Source organism: Meleagris gallopavo, chromosome 7, assembly GCF_000146605.3.
Source record: "Meleagris gallopavo isolate NT-WF06-2002-E0010 breed Aviagen turkey brand Nicholas breeding stock chromosome 7, Turkey_5.1, whole genome shotgun sequence".
Classification (NCBI taxonomy): domain Eukaryota; kingdom Metazoa; phylum Chordata; class Aves; order Galliformes; family Phasianidae; genus Meleagris; species Meleagris gallopavo.
The window spans coordinates 12,237,314-12,260,588 of NC_015017.2; the positions used below are offsets into that span (position 1 = coordinate 12,237,314).

Below are 23,275 nucleotides of genomic sequence, written 5' to 3' on the forward strand. Positions count from 1 at the left end.
TGGTGGAAATAAAATAACAGCCAAGCGATGTGGGAAGTCGGGTGAGGAGGAGGAAGAGGAAAGCTGTCACCTCTGATTTTAACCCCAAAAAGGTTCTCTTGGGGAGAGGCGTGTGGCTGGCAATGCCCAGCTCCTGTCCACTGCTTGGGTCTGGGATGAACCAAGCCACTGCAACCTTGGGAAGTGGAGGGGGTGAAGATGACCTGTTGGTTGCCCCTTGTGAGATCCCACAAAGAAAAAGTACAAGCCCAAGCCTTTGACTCACACTGAACTTTGCACAACGGGAGCATACAGAGTATACCTGCCCCAGCTTTCCTCCCTCTATTCCCAGGCCAGCTCCCAGTAACCAAGCTTAAAAGCACCCAAATTTGTGAGCTCTCCCATCCGTGTGCTACATGCACAGCTCTGAGCGCAGTGGGCACAGGGGGGGCTCTCAGCCCACCATGACATGTGCCATAGACCTCTGGGACTGCTGCATGCCCCTTATCTGCCAGCCGGCACCCGCAAGGGAATCCTGTGCATGGGGACACGGAGGGACGAAGGCACTCTGCTAACACAGCCTGCTCTGCTAAAGCATTCACACACCATCTCCCAGATACAACAACACTGAGGGCTCGACTATGGAGATATGAAAGATTTCTTTCTCCTAAGAGCAGGGCTGTTTCCCAATCCCTTTGCATTCGCTAATCAAATACCAATGTGACTGGGGTCACGTTACATTATGGCTGTCAGCTCTAAGCGCATACTGTATTTTTCATGCCGTCCTGGTCTGTTGTGTTGTGCTGCTGTTTCACCCCCAGAGGCAGCACAAGAAGGCTTTTCCTTTTTCCTTTCTTGTCTGCCTTGTGGTTTTGCCTCGAACCCCATTTCAAGCTTGGTCTGCACTGCCACATTCTATACAAATGACTAGTGGATGGCTTACTAAGCAAAGAAGCTGGTTAAGCAGTTGCTCTGTGGAATTTTATTGCTCCAGTAAAGAACCGAGAGATGGTAATGTGCAGTTCAGAAGTGAGGTGCTGTTTGCCCACGTTCTCTGCAGCAATTTTTCAAAATAAAGCACCAAGCTCAAACAGGGGATGTATTTCACGCTTTTTAAGACCTAGATGGACACAAAGGTTTGGAATTCTTTTTTTATAACGTCTGAGCTAGCAGGGTTCCTGAGACAAATCTAAAAATCCTTTCTTGTTATTACATTACATGCCTGAATTCCCACTGCTGTATACCACATGAAGTCACTTACCCTCTGTGAATGGGTATAAAATACTGCTTCTGGTGGAGAACTCATATCTAGGCATGTTTTATTGTGCTTTTTGCCCAAGGTAAATGAGAATGTGGGCGCAGGATGGGGAAGAAATCTTTCTTCCCTGCTTTTTTCATTAGCTTAAGCTGAACCTATTGATTCTGTTGGTAACTGCCTCAGAGCCTGTAGATACGGAAAGGCGATGCAAACATCTCTTTCTGCACCTCAAAATTCTTTCTGTTCTTCGAGCTCAGTTTCTACTCCTCCACTCTCCCCACAGGTCTCCAGAGAGCTCTACCTCCCTGGGGATGCACGTATCACAAGGCACCAACCATGTGAAATATTAGCGCTCCCTCTACCCATACACCCTTCAATGAGCCAAGATATTTTGGGATGGAAATGTTATCTGTAGCATCTCTGTCCCTCTGCAGCAGCCACACGAAGAAGAAGTTAAGGAAAGAGCACTGACCATTGTGCCATTAGGCAGTTTTGACTGACTGGTCTCACTGTAATATATGACTTCTCACAAATGACGTCAGGAAGTAATAGATTTTAACAGACGCTCACCACCCCCTTCTTTTCTATAAACAGAGCCAACATCTAGAAGGGGCAGGCTGCAGATGGTATTGTTTGTCTCTTAGAGACAAGCGTATCCCAGGTTGAATTTTCATGGGGAATTGTACCCAGGCCACTGGTAAGGCAATACTCCTGAAGCAGTGTCTGTTTAAAAGGCTGCTTTCTAGCTGCACTCTTATGGTCTCAAGGCAGATCAGGGAAGAGTCCTGGCTTGCAGTCTCATGTTCCCCAAAACTCTTCCTGTGGATTTCCCAGTCCACTATTCATACTATCTCTCAAGGTTGTCCAGATTCCTAGGAGCTCTGAGCCAGATGATACTGGGATGATTTATTGAGGGTGAGATGACAAGCACATGGTGGCAAATCTTTCCTTGCGGCCTTGGCTACAGAGGCAGCGTGGAAATAGCTTGGGGAGCAAGAGGCTATGAAGCATGCGAAGCACGAACTTTCACTGCTCCAGTCCATTTTATAGCATGGCAACACTGAAATCCTCAGAGCACACACACACCGAAGGGAGATTTTTTTTCCTATTAGATAAACTCTTAAATGTCACTTGGGATCAAAACCTCAGGACTTGTCTACACACAGATCTTATGCGGCATCTATGTAATACAACTGTGTGGAGACCTATATTTGAATAAAATGGATTTTTTCTTACTTTTTTTTAAAAAAAAAACTTACTCTGCTCTTTGGAGTGCCAGTGCCTTTTGCCTGCAGCACAAGCTCCTCTCCATGCAGACGAGTAGGGTTTCTCTCTCTTGCAAGGGTTAACTGTGTTGTGTTTGTAAAGATCTTGGACAGCTCCAAACTCCTTGAGTGCCAAGTCCTCTCCTTCTTGCTCTCACTTCCAAGTATTATGATTCTGTGGTCCAAACACAAGTTACTTGTATATGCACTGTAGCTTAGTCCAAGGGAGAGTAGGGGGCAGTTCTTGCTGCAGGAGTAAAGGGCGATGGCTCAACCACACCAGGGACAGGAGAAACCCTAAGTACCTGTGACCACAATCAGACTGTGCATGTACTCAGGACGTGAAACTGGACAATGATCCTCTTTGTCCTGCACACTCTACACTTCATCTCCCTGTCTAAGCCATGGCAAAAGGGGTGACAAGGGGACACAAGCAGCTTATCAAAAGAGATCAGGATGTAGAAATGGCAAGAGTAGAGGGATGCACTGGAGAGGGCCTGAACCCCTCCACGCATAGAGGGTGAAGGACTGTGGAGAAGTGGAGTGGAGGGCCAGGAGGGTCCCCATACGATGCCACAGCAGGAACTTGTCCTGCTTGTTTTTCAGCCATGTTAGCTGCTGGCATGCTTGACCCCAGCTGATCAAAGCCTCCATAGGACACTGTGCTCACTCTCCTGCCCTGTCACAGTGGCCGCTTCCCATTCAGCCAGGCATGAGTTATTTCTCTTTTGTGCATGAGGCCCTCCTCGAGGGGACCACATCTTCTCTGCAGCCAAATAATCAGATGCATTTATTGTTGTGGAAATTATGCCCCCCCAAAGTGTCTGACCAGCAACAGCTTCCTGGCTTTGTCTGCAGCTCAGCAGTCTCGATCACACTCTGGAGCAGCCAGGGGGACTGTGTGCGTTGTGCCTGCACAGGGCTGACAGGAGTGACAATGCCGAATATCCTTCTGATCTGTCCCCAGTCTGGTGGGGCTGGTGCTGAGCAGCAGGTCAAGACCCTGACCGTTCCTGCCACCACTCACCTGGAGGAGCCTGAGGCCACCCGCTGGACCTGCCCCCAGCCTTACATAGGAACCCAAGCAATGCCCTGCCCACCCAGGGTGTCCTGACAGATAGGTTACTTGGCAGATGAATACTGGGGATACATAAAGCACCAAAGCAAACCCCAGAGTGGAGGGGCCTGAGCTGCTGGGAGGGCTCAGGATGCAGGCCCTGCTCAAGAGGCTGATGGCACAGGACGTTGCTGCTCCTGGGAGTGCAGGGACAAGCACACGTACCCAGGCAGGGCTGTGCTCAGCTCTCTATGACATGGAAACTGGTGGGTACATTGTTGACTCTCTGCACCCAAAACACAAATCCAGCTGGACTCAGCCTTGTTGAAGTTGGTAAGAGAACAACAGACTCTTGTTCATCAGAAGCAACAAAGAAGACAAACGTAACTGAACAAAGACGCGCTGCTTAAAACATGATGCAATGTTGCCCATCTTGGGCCGAGGGCCTCCTTTGTTCTCCAGCGGATACAGGGCTGGGAGAATGCTGGAGCTCAGTTGGCAAACCTCTTGCGCCTCAAGGACCCAGGGAGCCTTGCCCACATGTCCCTGCTGCTAGCCAAGCCTGGGACTGATGAAATATATGCTGTGAGGTGACTGGAATCATTGCTGGCAGCCCTTAGCCAGACACTGCCAGGAGAACAAAACTGCCCTAAAAACACTTAAAACCCCACCATGATAGTGACAGTGAGCACCCTGGCCCTTCTTGGGCACTTGCTGCCATGTGTATTCCTCACAGAGGCCTTTGGGCAGCATCTTACCCGTGTGAAGCCGGGAGCTCCACCATGGCTGCGGCTCTGAGCAATGGCCTCAGCCACCGACGTCACAGCCATTCAGTTGCCTTGGCAGCAGCCATGCACTTACTGATGGATCAACATGTCCTCACTGACAGAAACAGCCTTACCCAGGAACCAGCTTGAGCTGAGGGAGGCCATGGAGGAGGGAAGCTCAGTGAGTCCACACTCACTGCACAGATGGGTCCACAACTGCCCTGTCTTCCCTGGTACCCCATGTCCCCAGGCCACAGAGGTGATCTCTGTTCTATGCCCATCTGCAAGGGGGGAGGGGTCCCAGGGCCCCTTGGAGTCTCTGCTCATCCCAGGAGGGAAAAGCCACAGCCCAACTTTAGCCTCGTGATTTCTCCTCTTTTAATGCTGAACACAGAAGAAAATCCATAAGCAAGAGCCTCAGGAATTCAAATTTAGAGAACACTGCCTCTGCTCACAGGAAACTTGGCCAGAAGTAAACTTGCAGAGGAATGTAACCATTGCAGAAGACGGTGCTTGGCTTTTTAAATCCAAGCCCCTAAATACACTGTGCTTTGGCTGTGATTTAGTGTTCTTGCTTTGCTTTTCCATTTCTGTTTTGTAGCAACGGCAGCCTAACCACTCTCCAACCCATCCTGACCTCCCCAGCCTTGTTCCCATCACTTTTCTATCCACTCTCGTGCCATTAAAACAATTTGGGGAACAGAGTTGGGAAACAGTCCATGTTAAAAACAGCACAGTGAAGAAAAATCACTTTTTTTTTAAACCCAAGTAGCAGCTCAGTTATCTTTGTCCTCTCACAGCAATAAAAACCCTTACAACTGGTAAGGAGAGAAGGCCTGGAGGATGGGGTGGGCCCAAGAGTTAGGAGGGTGGATGGGGCAGGGCAGAACCTGGCAGCACAGCAAGGTTAAATGAACATTGAACTCAGGCTTCATCAACCTTTCTTTATACATAAAGAAAATGACAGGCCTGGAGGGCTTGCTTCCATGTAAAGGATGAAGAGAGGAAGGAGGGAAGCAAGAAGAGACACTCCCCACTATAAAAAGGATGTGTGCAAGTTCATCCAAATGGACTCAGAAATACCATTCCTGCACCTAATGCTGTAGTTGTGACTGATCTGGCCATGTCTGAATGCAGAGCTGGCACCTGGATATGCCAAGAACACCTATGACTTCTTCTGCTTCCTGAAGTAACCAGCAGGCTATCAGGCTGCCTAACATCAGCCCAGAGCAGCCTCAGCTATTTGTTCTAAGTTCTGCTCTGGTTTCAACCTTTCCCATCCTAGCCAGGCCACTGATTGCACTGCCATCATGCCATGGTCCTGCTGCTGGCTCCGCAGCATGCTGCACCTGCTGCGGCAACTGTGGCAAACCCTCCCACAGCCAGGCCACCTCTGTAAATTGCCACTTACAGAGCTGCAGGTGTTGAGCTGGTGTGCAGCACATGGGAATGCTGCTGTCTGAACACCTCCTCTCTCACAGCTCAGTCCCACCTGGTCTGTACATCCATCCACCAGGAAATCACAATTTACAACAGATTTTTTCATGTGAGTATATTGCTGTTACTGCTCACTTCTCTTTCCTTTGGAGAGAGAGAATGGCTACAAATATATCGGAGGAAGAAACTGGATTTTAGGTCAAAAGCAGCAGTACCTAAGTTTATATGCATTAGTAGTATATATAGCCATACCTAGCAGGAAGGAGAATGGAAGGATGAAGGAGGGCTGCTTCTCTTATTTACTTCTAATCTGTTTTCTTTGTATTTGCTCTACTTTTCATTCTCTTTTCATTCCTAGAAAAATTATGGCAGATGAAGCCTCTTAAAACTGTAGCTTGCTGGTTTGAAAATCTAGGCTGCAATTTAGAGTAGCAATAAATATATATATATGTTTGCTTTTTGTACTCTGGATTGAAGAAGGTGATGTATGAAAACTCAGATGAATGGCCTAGAGATTAAATCATGTTGCGTAGGTAAGGTTTTGGCAGAAAGGCAGAAAGGTACTAACCAGTACCCAAAATTCAGAGAGGAATGGGGTTGGTTTTAATATAAGTTTGCTCTTCTTGTAATGAATTTTAATGACAGCTTTCACGTCTGCCTTCTGTGATTCATAAGAGAAAATTAAAAACCCACACCTTGAAACTTACACGACAATGCTGCTGACATCTTGCAGTTGCTGGCATTATCTTGGAGAACCTTTCAGTCCTGTTTCTATGCCACATTGTTTTCCTCACAAAACATATTTTAAATATAAAACATTGAGTGTTCATTGCTTCTTTATATCATTTTTATTCATTACCTGCTAGAGGCAAAGGGCATGGTTTTATATAGAATCCCCATTGAATATCTTATTTTGTAATTTTACTCTACTGTACGTATTTCCCAATATATTATTTTCTTTTCTTTCAGATGCAGATATTCTTCTGGAAAAGCAAAGCAGGGCTGCTTCCTCTGCTTCCGAGTTGCTTTTGCTGTGAGTACAGCCAACTCACCCAGCTTGGGTTAGTTTGTCAGGTACGTTTTGGGAATGCCTGGAGAATTAATTCTGTTTTAAAGACTACAATCATAATTTTGGCCCCTGAATTTTGTGCCAGGTCAGCAACAGAACAGCTTTTGAACACATCAAAGGCTTGTTTTAGACAAACAAATGACTGTGGATATAAAATGCATCTTTCCTGCAATCTATACCCCCAAAGCAGCTGATTCAGAGGTGGCCACAACTTGTCCACATCTGGAATGGCAGCTCAGCCCCAGCCCACGCCAGGTGAGAGCGCCTGCTCCATGCTGCTTGCTTTGACTCTGTATTGCTTTTGGGTGCCAGGAAAACTCCTGGTGTTGGTTACCTATGCTCACAGATGGCTCAAGGCCTCTCAGCACTGAAGGCCAAAGCTGTGTTTGAAGGTCAATGTGGTGCTGGGGACTTGTGGCTCAGAGTGGATCTGTGAGGAGAGGGAGAGCTGGGAAGGAAGGGGACTTGGTGGTGGCAGTGGTACTCAGGGAGGTGAAGAGAGGCAGGCAGGCAGAAGGCTGGGAGATTTGGGCAGCAGGGGCTCTCTTTCCCTCCCCATACTAGTTGATGGGTTTCCTCAATTCCTTCTTGCCCTTCTGTTTTGTGACACCTATCCACTAAGCCCACTGAATCAGGAGTCACTTGCTTTGTGCTGCAAACAGCTCTTGACTCAGTGGGCTTAATGTCACAAGCCTCTCAATGCAAAGTGGAAATAGGAGCAGTGGTCAGCATATTGGAGAGTCGCTTTCCTTGTTGGCACTGAACTTCACATTTGGGACAATCCCCTCTCCTCTCTGTCACTTATTTCCTGCTCAGGTCTGACCCTCTATCCTGCTCCCATTCCATCCCATTCTAATTCTTCATCCCTTTCCCTTTTTGCCAGCTGTGAGGCATCATTTACTGTTCTCCCTTGCTCCCCTCTCCCATGAATTGTGAGAGCACTTTTGAAACTCTGATCACTGAATTCTCAACTTTTAATATACTCTTAGTTTGCCTTTTCCTACTGTGTATAACTTGAGTAGAAGGAGAAATTCAGGCATTAATATGTTACCTGCCCAGTTTTTAGCAATGAATGCAAATTATAACTCAATAACTTTAAAAATTGGTGCCTATATGAATTACAATTTAATATGGATTAAAATTTACTCAGAGTTGCCCATGAACTGAGGCTTGGCCATAAATGCCAAAGTCTGCATTCAAAATGTTTTGGAGCATACTGTAATTTCTGTAAGCCTGTACTTTTCTATCCTTCCACTTTGTTCTTTATTCTTTCATTTTCTTTGCAGCAAAATTTTCTTCTCAGAAAGACTAAATTCTTCTTTCTCTGTGTTCCAGTGACTTTTCACTTAAATACCTGCTATTTTGAAAATGACATCACCTAACATAAATATAACACTCTTGCCCGAATCTCAGTATGCTCTGCAAACCATAGATCTGATTCTACATAGATTTATGCTCGTGCATAATCTGGAGCATGAAAAGTTGTGTCATCAGCTTTGGCAAAATGACCCACGTACCTCAAGTTAAGTACCTGTGTAAAACTTTCAAGGAGTCCTAAATCTCTGGGCAGATATCGCTGCAGCCGTCTCGCTGAAATACAGCCTCAGCCAGCAGGACCTGCACGGCCACAGGACAGCTTGGTGCTTACCGAAGGCAAGAGCCTGATGGCGAGATAAAACTGCCTGGGGAGCTCTAGCAACGAGCGTGCAGCTGCCTAAGCTGAAATTCGCTGAGTTGGCAAGGGACTTCTCTCTCTCTCTCTCCTCCTTTCAGTCAGGGCTACGAAATCAGGACTCTGTCGCTACAACTGAAGACAATGCAGATTTGATAAGAAACCAGGTAAACTTGGTGATTGCATTTTCCATAATACAGCACGTGGCTGTGGTGGTTTGTTCTGTGGAAATCACTGTATCAGTTCTGATCCGGCCTGACCACGCACCATCTTCTACCATCATATCACATCCAGAGGTGAGGATGACTTTGTAGATACACATAAGAGAAAGACTCAACATGCAAATCCATAGTCATATGTAGTCTTAAAGCCTTTATTTTAATGCAAAATAAAACAGGTAAAATTTATATAGCCATATGTACCAAAAGATCAAATCTTTGATGTGGTACTAGAAAAAAAAACTTCACAAATTGTGTGTTGAATTTCTCCCCCAAAACAAACACGTGTGATTTTGAAATTAATTTAACTAAAACTCATGGGTATTGTCAGGATCATAAACACTTCCCTCTCCTCCTGAATAGCACAGAAGTGTCTTAAAAAGTGTTTTCTTTGATGCAGACAGTAAAGAGTGCTTCCGACTTTGCACGTAAGCTCTTAGGGACTCTGCAGAACTCTGTGAGAGCAAGCACAGGCATAGGGCTTTTTGGAAGTGCAAAGCAGCCCCTGCCCAGCGCAGAGCGCCAGGATGCGGCCCCGGCGGAGCACTCGGTGGGATGCACTCCCAGCATTGACTGATAAACAAATCTGCGATGGCTGGGAGGAGGAGGTAGCACAATTCATCTGTAAAAAAAAAAATAAAATTAGGCAGCGTGTGAAGCTAGTTCAGGAAACTGGAGCGAATTGGAATGCAGGCTGCACGCAATTCTTCAAAGCAGGAGCCTTTTAAAAAATTATTATTGAAATGCTTTGCTCCTCTTTTTTCCACAACGTTCAGGGGGTGCTAAGAGACTTCTGCCTCACGCCGCATCACAGTGCTAACGTCTGCTCTCAGGCCAAGACATGGCTCACTAGTGGGTGGTCACTGCAAAAATGCACAGGCTCTCTCCATATCTCTTAATCTTTCATCTGCGGGCCCAGCTGGCCAGGGGCCAGGGCCAGGCCCAGAGCCGCCGGCTGCACGCCCCAGCTCGGGAAAGCAAAGCCTCCAGCAGCCCTCCCGTCGTAGCCCTTGAGGCGCAGCTGCTGGCACGCTGCTGCTCGTGCTGCAAACGCGGCCCTCCCCTCACACCCACTGCCACGGCGGTGACGCTGCTGCCGGACTGGCACCTTTTGGGTGAGGGAACGCGAGGCAATTACGTGTCAAGAGCGCTTCAGATGTGTAGTTTTCCCAAACATATGGACATATGGGGAAAAGAACAACTTGTTACTTAACGGCTCTTTTGGATTTTTGCAAGTGTGTATTTTCAACCGTCAGTTGTAGCACCTCGTGGATTCTGCACGGTACATATTTTTCCACAATATGGTGCTAAAATCATACATTTTACACTGTAGAGAAGCTGACTATATATACTGTAGTTACACATTATACTTTTAAAAAAAACATACCTCTAGCAGATATTAAACCTGCAAAGGGCAATTTCCTCGCAGAACAATGGCACCAGAGACAGACGGGAGGCTCTGCAATACTTTTGGGTCCTGTCCTCCAGCTAGGTCAGCCTGCCGCTCCATCTTAGCTCCTCGCCTGTAGGATGCATCTATATATTATGCTTGCAGCACATTTTCCTTTTTTCCTGGAAGAAGCTCTGTACTGATCTAACACTGAAACATCATTTAATAACCCGTTGGGTAAGATTAACAGCTCAGAAGGTGTGCGCTCAGTCTGACCACCTCGTCCAGCAGAGCTGATGCAGTCAGAGGGAGCCATTAAGGAGAGATTCAGGTTATGGGGAGACAACTACACAGGTCCTCCAAAGGCTATAAATAATCCAGGAACTGCTTCCATCCAGATTTTATTTGGCCCTGGCTCCTGAAATACTGTAAATAAGTTCTGCTCACTGTGCTGCAATGCCATGTGAAGGGTTAGTTGAGAGTGATTTATAAAGGCAGTAGCTTATATTCAGAGCTGTTCTTAATTGTGGCCTGGCTTGATAAAGCCACTGTCGCAAATATGTAAGTTTCTTTACAGCTGGATCAAATGTATCAGCGGTTGTGTTTCAAGCAGGGAAAGGAAAGTATTTTAATTTGTTTTCGCTTCACTTTCAGCGGGCCTTCATAACACCAGCATCTACCCTGCGGCTGCCAAGTCTTGGCTGAGTATCCTACAGCATCTCAAACTCTTCAGTGAAGGCTGCGTACAGCACGTATGCGACAGGCAGAGTTTCCCTGGGGAATGTGCCTTGTTTATGGAGGGTGCCAAGAGACTCGGCCTTACATCCAACCCCTCCCTCCAGAGGTTTTTCCTCCTACGTTTCTAGGGAAGAGGGCAGGGAGAAATGGAGCACAAACTGAACATACTTGCTTCATGATCAGTTGCACTGCTCTCCCTCCCACCAATGCTTCCTCCTGACTGGATCTGGAGCTCTCCTGCCCCTGCCTCAGGGAGTCCAGCCCCGCAGCTGAATCACGGAGACGTGCCCCCTCCCCACCACCCCAAAGCTGCTTTTTCCCGCTGTTTCCAGCCTGGCCAGTGCTAGGGATTGGTGTGGATGCAGCCACTGGAGCCTGCAGGCCAGCAGGGCAGGCACAGGCACTCCCAGTGCTCCAGTTTCACCAACCTCTCACTGGCAGTACACAGGCAGCACTGGGTTGACTGAGATATGTGCTCATCCTCACCAGGGGCTACAGCTGTGGCCCCAGAAAGAGCACTGACTGCCCTGCCCTGTGCCTTGTGGACCTCTTGCCCTAATGAAGCCTTTTCCAGGGGTTTGTAGGAAAGGGATGCGGTCCTGACAGGACAGACCTTCCTGTGATATTTAATGCCTAGAAGTGACCTGCACGATTTAATCTGTTGCATATCAAGGTATCAAAAAGACATCAAAGAAATCTTTAAACTTAGTCCTTGGCCAGGTCAAGATCTCTTCATGATGAGGAAAGGAGCCCAAACTATTTAATAATGCTCCCAAAAGCAGATAGTGAGAAATTAAGGGCACTTGGAAGCTCTATATTTCTAGGTTGTAAGACTACCTTTCAACAAAACCCTTGAGACAAAGCTCTGAGGACTCACGGCCCTATTGGGCCAGATGGCACATGTCTGTGTGGACATGGCTGTGGATTTCTGGCCTTCTGGCTGCACTGCAAGCTTAGGCTGCATGGGGCAGAGAGCTGGCAGGTGATCCTGACCCCCAGCTCTGCCAGCCCGCTCCCTTCCTTTGCACTTCTGCAACTAACTCTTACAGCTCTTCACTCCTCTTCCTCCAGGGGCCCAGGGTTTTGAAGATCTCCCTATCGCTTTCATTGTCTCTTTCCTCACCTCTCACTGTGAAAATCTCCTCTCCCACTGGCCCTCGCTGCAGGAACCTGGGTTGTTTGGCACTTGGCACGGGCCTGGCACCACCACTGACTTGCATGCTGCCAACAAGCACTTGACTGTCATCCTGGACAGAGCAGGTCAGGAACTAGGCTGCCCTGTCCAATCCAAAGCAGCACCTGGTATAGTAACTTAATAGATTTTGAGTCATGGACTCCATGCCCACAGTCACCTCCTCAGCCATGACTTGCAGGCTAGTTCCTTTGAAATCCCAGGCGCAGCACTGACAGCAGCTGAGGATCTGATTTCTGGAGTTTACCTTTGAAGAGTGCACACCATGTGACTACGAAATGCTCACAAACATGCATGCACTGCTAGACACACACCTTTTGGATGGCTGTCTTATCCTCTGAGCCTGCCCACATGTGGTGGATAAAGTTTTTTGCCTTACTCCAAATGCAGCAGGTGCAATAAGATGAGAATCTTGTAAAAAAAGGTAAGGCTACAAGATTAATGCTGCCACTACCAAACAGAAAGAGGAAGACAAATGTGAGGTTACAAATCTGGAACTGCAACATCCTTAGTACACAGTGCTGCTGGTCTGAATGTGACTGGAACATGGCTGCTGACTCTGTGAGGCCCCTGTCAGCTGATCCCACAAGATCCCAAGCTCCGTGAGAAGTCCACACTGCTGTGTTCTCACTGAGAAGCTCTGCAGCAGAGCTCTGCAGTAAACTGGTGTTACTGCTGCTGCTGGTCAGAAAGCTACGTACTGTATTGGTGTAACCAGATTCGGTAAATAGCCCTGAGGTGTAATAAGTGCTGCGCTTCGTTTCCAGCAGCCACTTTCTATTTTTGAAAAGGAATTAAAAAATACTCAACTGTCTGGTACCTCACATACTCAAAACACATCGTACCACCCATGGCCTTAGTTCACCTGTCAGAAAGCACCTATGCTGAGCCCAGCTCAGTACAAATGACTCCAGGTCTTGTGCCATTCTTACAGGCAGAGGCAGCCATGCTTGGGAACAACTCTAAAGGGTCGATGTCCAACAGGATTCCTCCTGGGCTGCGCTGGCAAGTCCAGTGTGTGGCTATACAGCTGCAGTCATGGGGTTCTTCTGCCTGGGATCCTGTTGCCTGTACTGGTACTGGTCTGGACTGGTCCCACGGTGTCGGATAATCTCATTATAAGCTGGTGCACGGTGGGGCTGAGGCGGAGAAGGTGGCACGTCCTGCCGGAAGGGTCCTTTATGCTGGTTTGGGACAGACTGGGCTGGGTAGTACTGGGGGTATCTCAATTCTGCCACTCTTGCGTCTGGTGCATGGATGTAGTTCCCCTTAGATGGGTGGACAACAGGCTGTCCTCCTCCTTGGTAGTAGGGAAGATCTCTCTCCTTGTAGATCACTCGTGGCCCTGTTAAATATTCCAGTGGCTCTGCAGGTCCACGTCTGAAGAGGAAAGCATAAAGCCCATTAAAAGCGTTTTACTAGCTCAGTGACATGTTATTGTACTCAGTCTGTTTACTTTGGGAAAGGAAATGCCACCTCAAGCATGACAGGTCCAAATGAGTCAAAAGAACTTCTGAAGGATACCAAGCCTCCCACCTGCAAGCTACAAAAGTCTGCAACACCCAGGACGCTGGAAGAAGGGTCCAGCACACATCACAGCCCTTTTACAATGGAGGAGCACTGGAGCCCTTCAGTTCCCAAAATCAGCCTCCTGTGATGCATTTGCCATAATGGAAACAAAGCTCCTTTAAACAATGCATGTTTGACTGAATCTTATCTGGCCTGAGGATAAACAGATGAGTTGGATCTGCAAGTCTGCAAATCCCATAAGCTTTACATGCACAAATATTCACGGTTTCCAAGCCATTTCCCACTATTTTTTCTCCTAACATGTCAGACCATAAAGCTTTCCAAAAACCATAGTTGGAAAAACTGGAACTCCTGGAAGAAGCACTAGGGATGTCAGGTTATAATACCTGTGCTTAATGGGCGAGCTGCCAATGAGGTTTAAAAAAAACACTCTTGTGATCTGGAAGGTCTGATATTACAACAGCTCTGTAACCTGTCTGTAACTTGTCTGCATCAGTATGGATCTGACAAGCTCCAGTTCACGTGGAAAGCAATATGTGAACATGACATCCCTGAGGATGTGCCACGGAGCCCTCTCTGTAGCTTTTTGCATCTTAATTCCATGATTTGCACTAATGAAGGACTAATATCTTTTCCTAGTACAGCTTAACTTGTGATACTTTTGAAATGGCAAAAATAATTGTTCTCACAGACATGTCAACCAGGGCACCCACAAAAGTTCAGCTCAATTAGGAGGTTTTGCCAGTCTGATTGCAAATGCCTTTGCACTTTGGCAAAATCTCCCATTGACTGTACAGGCAGCCCCTCTGCAAGTGTGAGCTGAAGGAAGATGGCAGGGTTTTGACCCAAAACAGGGGCCGAAAGTATAAATCAATTACACCTGCTCTGTGGGTTTGGGACTAAACTCATGAACAGTTTGAACAGTCTTTCCATAGATTTATTTAAAAAGTCATCATTCTGGTATAGCAGATCAGGTGCTCACAATTCGTCAATGCCTCTCTTTTGTTCACACACAGATTTTACAAGCTTGCCTCTCCTACTTAATCTGGGCTTCCAGACTCCACTGGAACTTGTTTTGCATGAAGTAAAACAAAACATGTGGTTTTCTGCTGCACTCGTTTAAGCCCATGGGGTAAATCATGGACACAGGCAATGAACAAACATTATCTGCCTTGAAATGAACCTACAATTCTCTCCGTGGAATAACTTAGTGCAAATGTTTCCTGTTTAAAATGGAAAGAGCAAAAGGAAGAATTCCAGGCCTTGGACTTTTAGGACCCCGTGCTCCCCAGAGACTTTTTGCTTTAAAAACAGAATGTTATAAAAGACAGGCACTCCTGACTTTTTTTTCCCTCTCTCTCTTTGTGAGACAGTCCAGACAAAGTGCTGAAGGGCCTGAAGCCACCCTGTGAGATACTAAAAGTACTCTTAGCCGCATGTGTTGAGACAACTGCTATCTCTGCTCACACACCTACGCCTTGTAACAAAGCCTAATTTCTGTAGCAGGCCAAAGATTTGCTCCACGTGTTTCCATATGAAGGCTTGTTTGCTAGTCAGTGCCATCCCACTCAGCTGTTAATTCTTCTGTACATAAAAACGCGCTTCCAATGAGAAAAGGCTTCTGCGATGTTCAGAACTGCTTTGTGTCAAGCAGCAAACCAAGAGGAACAAATGTCAAACCTACAGCCATCACCTTTTAATTAAGGGTAATGCTTAAGATCCTGCTTATTAGATTTGAAAAGATGTTCTCATCAGCAGCTGTAATCAACCAAACTCTTATGGATCACATTAAGAAGGGACTGAACCTGGAACTTGACCTAGAATTCACCAAGGAGCCAGGCAGCTTTTGGACAGAGATCTAACTACTACATTGAATTACTCTAAAATAACAAAATCAAGATTAGTTAGTACCAAAATGACTGCGGAAAACAGGACTGAGCACAGCATCTTCTAAGCCTCCAGCACAGCTCATCCCTCAGCTTGCAGGGCAGGCCTGGATGTGGCAGCAGAGCAGGATGTGCTTTGCCATCCAGCAGGCTGCTCAGCTCCCAGCAGAGCCACTGCCAGGAAGGCTCAGGCAGGCCAGTTCTGGAAGAAAGTGCACAGGGTAGCACATTCAGGCAGCTCTGACCTGGGACTATGCAGCGAAGATGTACCAGGGTACAAGTGTGCCAGAGACATGAAGCATGTATCCAGCAGCTTGAGCTCATGCCATTGGGTCTTCAGTGCTATGCTATAAAACAAAATCCACCATTCGTACACTTATACACTCTTTGTTGTGTAGTAGACATCAGAGGACCGTGTATGAAGGACATAATCTTTCTTGAAAATACAGAAATATGTAAACTGTTCTTTTTCAGACCAGTCTCTCCCCTCTAAAACACCCAGATCTGCTGTCATTTTGGAGTGTATTCCTCAGAATTTGGGATAGCACCTGGAGGAGGGGTTGTGCTAAGAGACAAGGCTCAAATCCACTTGGCATGGAAAGCCCTCGAAGGTGGCATGCAACATTTTTTTTTTTTATTTTTGACAGCCTTGACAATAACATTACCAGTGATCTAACCAATGATTACTGGAACTATCTTGTGAGCAAAAGCTCGGGGAACTCCGGTAATTCTGCCCCAAAGCCAGTTCCTGAACAGCATGACCAGGGGAAATTTCATGAAGGATATCCTCATGACTGTCCCACCCTCTGCAGCTTATTTCCCCAGTTACTCAAGTGGGTGTTGGGCATGCAAGTACATGTGCTACAAAAGACGGTGCTTTTCTTCCCCGTTATGACCAGCACAGCATGTTGAAACTGATTTATTTCCTAAGGATCCATTCTTCCCCACGTACCAGCCATGCTTGCTGCAGTCTGCTTTTAGAGAGCTGCTCACAGCACAAACCACCAGCCTGGGGAGTCTCTGTTGTGAACCTCCACCTGACATGTTTTCAGATACAGGAAAGAACAGCCCTTCCCTCCCCAAGTGCTTCAAATTAGCCATCAGTCTTCTTGAGGAAGAAGAAACATGTACAGATGCCAAAGCCTAGCTACAGCGATGCTGTCACCATTAGGAGTAAGTCTGGGAGGCTGGGAGCAGTTCTAAGCAGAACAAGCAGGGCCCCTCTGAACCAACACCATTTTTGCTTGATAGCTCATGGTATAAAGGTATATGCTGTTGTTTGCCTTTAAAGTAATCACCGTAACAACCAAGCAAAACACTTTCTTCTTGGCAGTCCCTCGTAGATGCTACGCTTGTTTCCTTAAGAACCAAAACAACCCCTGCCTTTCCTTTCGGCAGACATTGCCACCTCTGAGGAGGCCTTAATGAAATTCCTCTTCCCTTCGTTGCTGTTTTTGTAGGCTCCTGATGAGTTCAGAGTTCACAGGGCTGCATCACACCTCCCAAGTGACCCACGATTTGGGGGTCAAACCAATAACCTCAAGTGGAAAATCAGTGACCCAGGGGAGTGATCAAAAATCCACAAATTGGGTCAAGCAGGTCCAGCCACTCAAAAGGACCAGGTCCGGAGTGTGCCCTCTGACAGGGCATGCTGAGTAGGAGCTGCTCTGACCGTCAGCTGTTTTCCAGATTTTTGGCCAATTGTTTGACCTGTGGATCCAGTGAAATTAATGGCAGGCAGAAGGCAGAGAAGCTGACACAACAACCTGGGAAGGAGGTGATCTCAAAGCTCTAAAAGTGTTTTTGCTGATAATTCAGTTCTGCTGCCCTTCAATGGAAGATGCTTCAACTGCGTGAGTCTAAAAGCAGAGGCTAGGCAGAGGAAGCAGACGAAGGCAGGCAGAAGCACCAACTTCAAGAAAGGAGCAAAACTAGTGTGAAATACATTCCCTATGTCATGGGCAAGGTGCCCTTTACAATGTTCATTTTGTCACAAGGAAATCTTACCTTGTGAAATAAAACCACAGATCACACAAATTGCAGGTAGCTGCAAATATATTTGGCCATATCATTTCATGTCCTGTTTAGCAACTCTATTGATTTATCTTCCACATACTTGACCAGGTAAGAGCTGTGATCCATTTTGAGTGTTAAGAGCACAAAGCAGCTTTGTCCAAGTAACTCAGGTAACCTGTGATGATGTTCAATTAATAGTACCCATTGTTATTTTCTCTATGACAATTAATGTCTGAAATTGTTTTTCTATCTCCACTTTATTTACCTCCCAAGCACAAAGCATGTAAGATCTAATATATTCTGGCTTTGCTGCAGAATTTTTGAGAGCCTCTGGGATTATTTAAAACAGAAAGAAAGGATTCAGAATACATAAGAGGGGCTTCTTTTACTCAGAATATTATTTAGTCACTGAAATCAAATGGGTATCTCTAGGTTTCAAAAAAAAACAACTAAAACAGCTTCTGCTTTCTGCACCTCCATTTTTTTGAAGAACCCAATTCAGTAATACTTCAGCTGCCAAGAGTCTCACAGGGTAGACTGGCCTAAATACCTGATGTTTAAAAAAAAGGGGAAAAAAAAAGGGAAAAAAAACCCCACATTTCATTTCAAGTTTACCATGTTTCAATGTTGACCCCCATTTGCAGGTCACCTTTAACATAAGCCACAAAGACACATGCTTGGGTTATCTCAAAGCAAAGGAAAGCAAAAAGACAATCTGGCTGTTCATGCTGTGCCCCATCATGTCGGAGGTTTGGATTTCATCATGACAAAAGAGTTTTTCTTGCCTCTGTTGTATAGGGAGAATCACAGAGGTCACACTCTTAGTACCTGGTAAAAAGCAAGGAAGGGAATGCTCCCTTCTTACATCATTGCCTCTGTCTAGCTGCTGAAGGAATATTTTGCAAGGATATAATCTCACATGAAAAACTGCCTTCTTACTTTGTCAGGAGTACTTCTCGAAATAAACTTCAAAGAGAGCCACAGACTAAGTGGCAAACGGAAAGCCCACATTTGGCTGCAGTCTCTTTCATGTCTAAGCAAGATATACAGAGACTCTGGGTGATGGCTTCACAGCTCAGGCTGTGATTAAAGAACAGCAGAAAGCAACAAGGTCCTATCTGTGTCCAGATTCTCACTGAAGAACTCTGTTGTATGCATCATGATTGCACGCTGTTTGTTCTCACCCAGGAGGGTCTACTTTTAAAGAAAAAAGGAGTAGATGTAAGAAGTAAATTATGCAGACGAACAATCTTATGGTATCAAATGCATTACTGTGTCTTTATAAAGCTCTTCTCAATGTATGCTAAAAACAAGCGACTGAAAAGACCATGCAGTCTCCCCCCCCACCCCCCCACATACAGCATTAAAGATGCTGCAGTGCTGTTTGTGGCACTGAGAAGTCCTGTTGCTTAATATTCAGTGTGCATATAACTAATAAAAATACAAAGAATCATCGCAGGTTGCAAAAAAATTGCTGCATGAGTCTGAGCTTCAGTGAAGTCTCTCTCTACATCTTAACAGGCAATATACTCCTATAACTAATATTCTTTGCTGCTTTCAGACCAATATTTCCCATAGCCGACGATGGATTTAAAAAGCCACAGGAAATCAGATTTGGTATCTTAGCACTGGGAAGGATCCACAGCAGAAGGAAATGCTCTGTGGCTGCTGTCTGAGAGAGCGGCTTGCTCCTCTCAGTAGAAGGCAGATGCCTCGCACTGCCATGCTAACCTCAAACACACCACACACAGATTATTTATGGGCTGAGCTGGTGGAGGTGCTTTCTTCTCCTGTTCTTTCATCAACAACGCAAGGCTAAAAAATCAGATAACATAAACGAGCACAATCCCTGGCTCTCATGTAACACATGCCATGCGGAGAGAGCTGTTTTTAGTTTGAGGACTGTGTTTGGAATTCCTTCAGTGTCGAGTTTCCAGTTACCAGACCCTCATCCCTGGGCCAGGCACGACTGTGGTTGGACAGGATTAGCAGAACGCTCTGCAATGTATGTTACATAGCTTTGACTTCTATAGGCTTTGCAGTCCCATAAAAATAATGATCATTTCATGACCCACATTACTGGGAGAAAAAAAAAGAGCAGAACATTCTCTCCTTTTTAAAGGAATTGTATTTGTTTTGGATTTGGAGAAGTAAAGGTTCATATAAGTTTGTTTGAAATTCAAGTAAAAGCATATTTCAGATGCAATGCCAGCCTGATGCTCTACTCTTGTCAGCAGAGATTTTGCCAAGTTTAACAGTGGTATTGACTGGCTGGAACATAAGAACTTACGTGCACAGCTCATATCTCTCTACAGTACTGTGGCTTTGAATATTTGGAAACAAGAAGTAAAAGCACCACGGTCCTGGAATGCAAGTGTACAGACATGTTTGTATTACTCCACTTGAAGTCTAGCCCTGAAGTGACTGAATAACAGACTTCTTTTTATGTGCAGAGGGCAAGATTCTGAGAGGTGTTGGACCCAGCAGCTCCCTGGGCAGTCACTGGGAATTGGAGATATACAGATGTTCCACACTTTATATTCAGGACCAAGCACAAAGCTTAATCAGATGCCAGCTTTCCATACAGATTAATATATTGCAGAAACAACTGCAAAATAGGCAAACAGTAGTCAGAGGTTTTGTACTTCGTTGTAAGATTACTAAGATTTCTTATGGCAGCATCAACAGTTTATTTTGCACATGAGCAAACTAACTGTTCTGAATCCCTAAGGGAGCAGACTATGCCACAGATTGGTTAACATCACAGTTTAGAATGCCATTTAATTAAACCCCCTCCCATCACTAACAAAGCCATGTTGCTCCTTTGCTCCTTTGCTCCAGCGTTAGTTTATTTTCCACTGAAGATCTGACCAGCTTTTGAGAATCCTATCCTGCAGGCAAAGATCTCCTTTCTTTCCTTTCCTAAATCCAACCAACAAATATGGGAACCGTGATAATCAGGATTAAAGAACTCAAATCAACAGCAACAAAACCCGAATACTCTAGCTGGTGCTCTATAAATGCCCAATAAGCATTCAAAACAAATAGTCCAATAATCCTTCCTACTCAATACACCACTTGTTTTGTTTGTAAGCTCTCAGGCATAGCACATCTCTTCTATCAGGAGGCATAAAATAAAGCAGCACCTACTGAGCAAGACATCGCTATTCTGTGACCTCTTCAAGCTTAAGGGGATGTTTAGGAGATTGGTACTTTAAGCAGCAAGTCATTACAACATGTCTCATTTCATATGTTACTCATTATTCAACACAACATAATACCGTGCGAGTCATTAACCTCTTGGCATTGGTAACCTACTCTCAATGCTAAGCAGTCATGCTTGTTGATCAGGAACCCCCACGCTCTGTTGGGGAGAGACCTGGATGAGATTTTGGTCTCTTTGGTCTTTTGTTTTGCAGATCAGCAGAGGCCGAAAGTTCCTGCTACAAACTGAAATAGTTCTTGGCCTTTGGTCTCTGGTGGTGGATTTCTGAGATGATGCAGACCAAGCTGCAACGGAATGGAGAAAGCTTTTTAAAGGGCATACGTGTCTTAAGCCAGCAAGAGAAGCAAATATTTTAGGTTTCTCAGATGTTCTGAATTTTGGTGCAGATAAACCAATACAAAGAAGTACCGAACAGGTGCAGAACTACCATCACCAGGGTGAGATACTCAAATGAAATCTCTCTTAAGGTATATTTATGCTGTGTTACTGTACATTAGCTCCAATGGATGTGGGGACCTGCTAACCCTGCCATGAGAAGAGCCACAAGAAGAGAGCTATTGTCCCAAAAAAGCAGACAACCAACGGGAAGGGATCTATGCAGTGAGAGGTGAGACCCCTCCACTAGCGCAGCACAGGAGTGCAAGTGCCCAAACACATCCTAGACCTCTTCACCTCGCCCTAAGCTCTTCTGCAGAGCTCTGCTTTTTTGGAGGCTATCAGGGTAAAAATTAAAGGTCCAGGAGAGCCCCTCCACAAGGAAGCCTCCTCCATCAGCCCATCCTATTGCTAACTGCTGCTACCCAGGACATTTTGTAAAGTGCATTCAAAGACAGATAAAACCAAATTCTATCCTGTTCTCATTTTTCACTTGGAATGAATTAAAAAGCATGGCGATCACTCAGCTGTGCTGTTAAAATGATTTTCAACAAATAACAAAAGTCATTTAAAAGAATCTTCCTAAGTAATAACAACCTTGGTCTGGGGCTTTACTATTCAGCTGCTGGGATCTTAACATGCTGCCTGATCTTTAGTGGGCTAGTAAAAACCCGTAAGAACTGGTTATTAATGTTATTACCAAGCAATCAGGCTTTTTCTTCTCCTTTTTTTTTAAGCATCTCTCATTTAAATTAAAGCATTCCTTGCAGCGTTTTCTCCTATTGCCATGATGAAGCATGGCTGTCAATTCTGCCTCCGATGGCACAAACTGGGTAGTAAAATCATGCTTCAATAAAAAAGGAAATGATTTTTGAAACTGACTGTAGCTGGTTATTTTTCCCTCTGTTTCATTTTGTTTCTAGGTGCAGACATTCTGTTGAAACTCGCTGGGATATGCCATTCTCTTCTTTCCGCTTCGCAGTAAAGCAAAGTTCAACATCTAAGAAGAAAGATCCTGCTTTCGGGGGGAAAGGAGGACCTCAAAAACAAGCAGCTCTTATTGGTTTCTTCAGGCAGTATTTCAATCCCCATTGTTCCCCTACTGCTCACGTATTGATTTGCTCCTAAACAGCACAAGCAGCCTGTAAATACAGCCTCCCCACCCCCCTTCCCTTATATTCCCTTTTGTTAGAGCCATTCATTTCTATACAGGCATTAGATTATAGATTTCCTGGCTCACAGGACTCCATTAACACTCTGGTAACCACCCCTTTCCAGCCAGCCATTAAACACCACCTTTAATAATTGAGATTTAAAGGCTCAGGGCATGATAAACAGCTGAAGTTAGAACTTTACAGCTGCCTCTACCAAAGTGTGTAAATCTCCAGGTTTGGATAGGCAAATCAGTTAATTAGACTTGCATTAAGTCACAAACTTTGCAGGCGCTCTGACAGCAGACGTCCTGAAGTTGAGCTTTAAATAACAAGGGTCAAACCCCCGAATCCCACAGGGCCGGGAGAGACGGAAACGTCCCACCCGGTGCCCAGAGAGCAGTAGCACTGCCTGCAGCTGCTGAGACACGCAGACGGCCACGAGCGCCCTGTGACTGCAGCCCCTTCCAGCTGTGTTTATGCTGGCTTCTTCCTTAAGAGCTTCTACTGTTACACTAACATCAGCGCAGCTGTAGCCAGCACAGCAACTGCTGACGGGACACACGCTACCTGTTGCTGTGGTGGAGACATCCTATGTTTTACCGCCCTGTGCTCCCTGCCCACCAGGACATGGGTTGCTCAAAGAGGGGCTCTGCAAGTGCCATGGGCTAAGAGCACCTTGTTCCAGCTCTGTGCTCACCTGTTGATGAGGAAAAGCCCTGGGGATGTTTCCGAGTCACTGCTGGCCAGAGAATGTTCAAAGCTGCTGAGAAGTGGGTGCTGCAGGCCTCTTTAGGGATGTGGGCAGTAAGAGGTTAACCTTCAGTGGTAAGGCCCAGTATCTGTGTTCCATCTCTGCATGAGTTATCTGCCTGTTGCTGCATTTAAAAATACTGTATGTAATTAACTGTTATCAGGTTGTTAAGCAGCGTGCTGAAGTGTGAACTTATCATTCAATTGTTTCCTTTATTTACAAAGCCCTCACCGTTCTCTGAGATGGCAGCCTGGGCCAGGCTGTTGACTTGTTCAGATTAGGAGGGGTTGGCACA

The 23,275-nt window shown here is 45.9% G+C and overlaps 1 protein-coding gene across 1 annotated transcript in view; it reads right to left on the minus strand.

Annotated features, from left to right (window-relative positions):
* Positions 1-8,851: 8,851 nt before the first annotated feature.
* PARD3B (par-3 family cell polarity regulator beta) overlaps positions 8,852-23,275 on the minus strand; it is a 353,302-nt gene continuing 338,878 nt past the window's right edge. Inside the window, exon 24 of the mRNA XM_031554285.1 lies at positions 8,852-13,422. Coding sequence (XP_031410145.1) covers positions 13,065-13,422 — 358 coding nt within the window. The 3' untranslated portion in view covers positions 8,852-13,064. The remainder of the gene's footprint in view (positions 13,423-23,275) is intronic.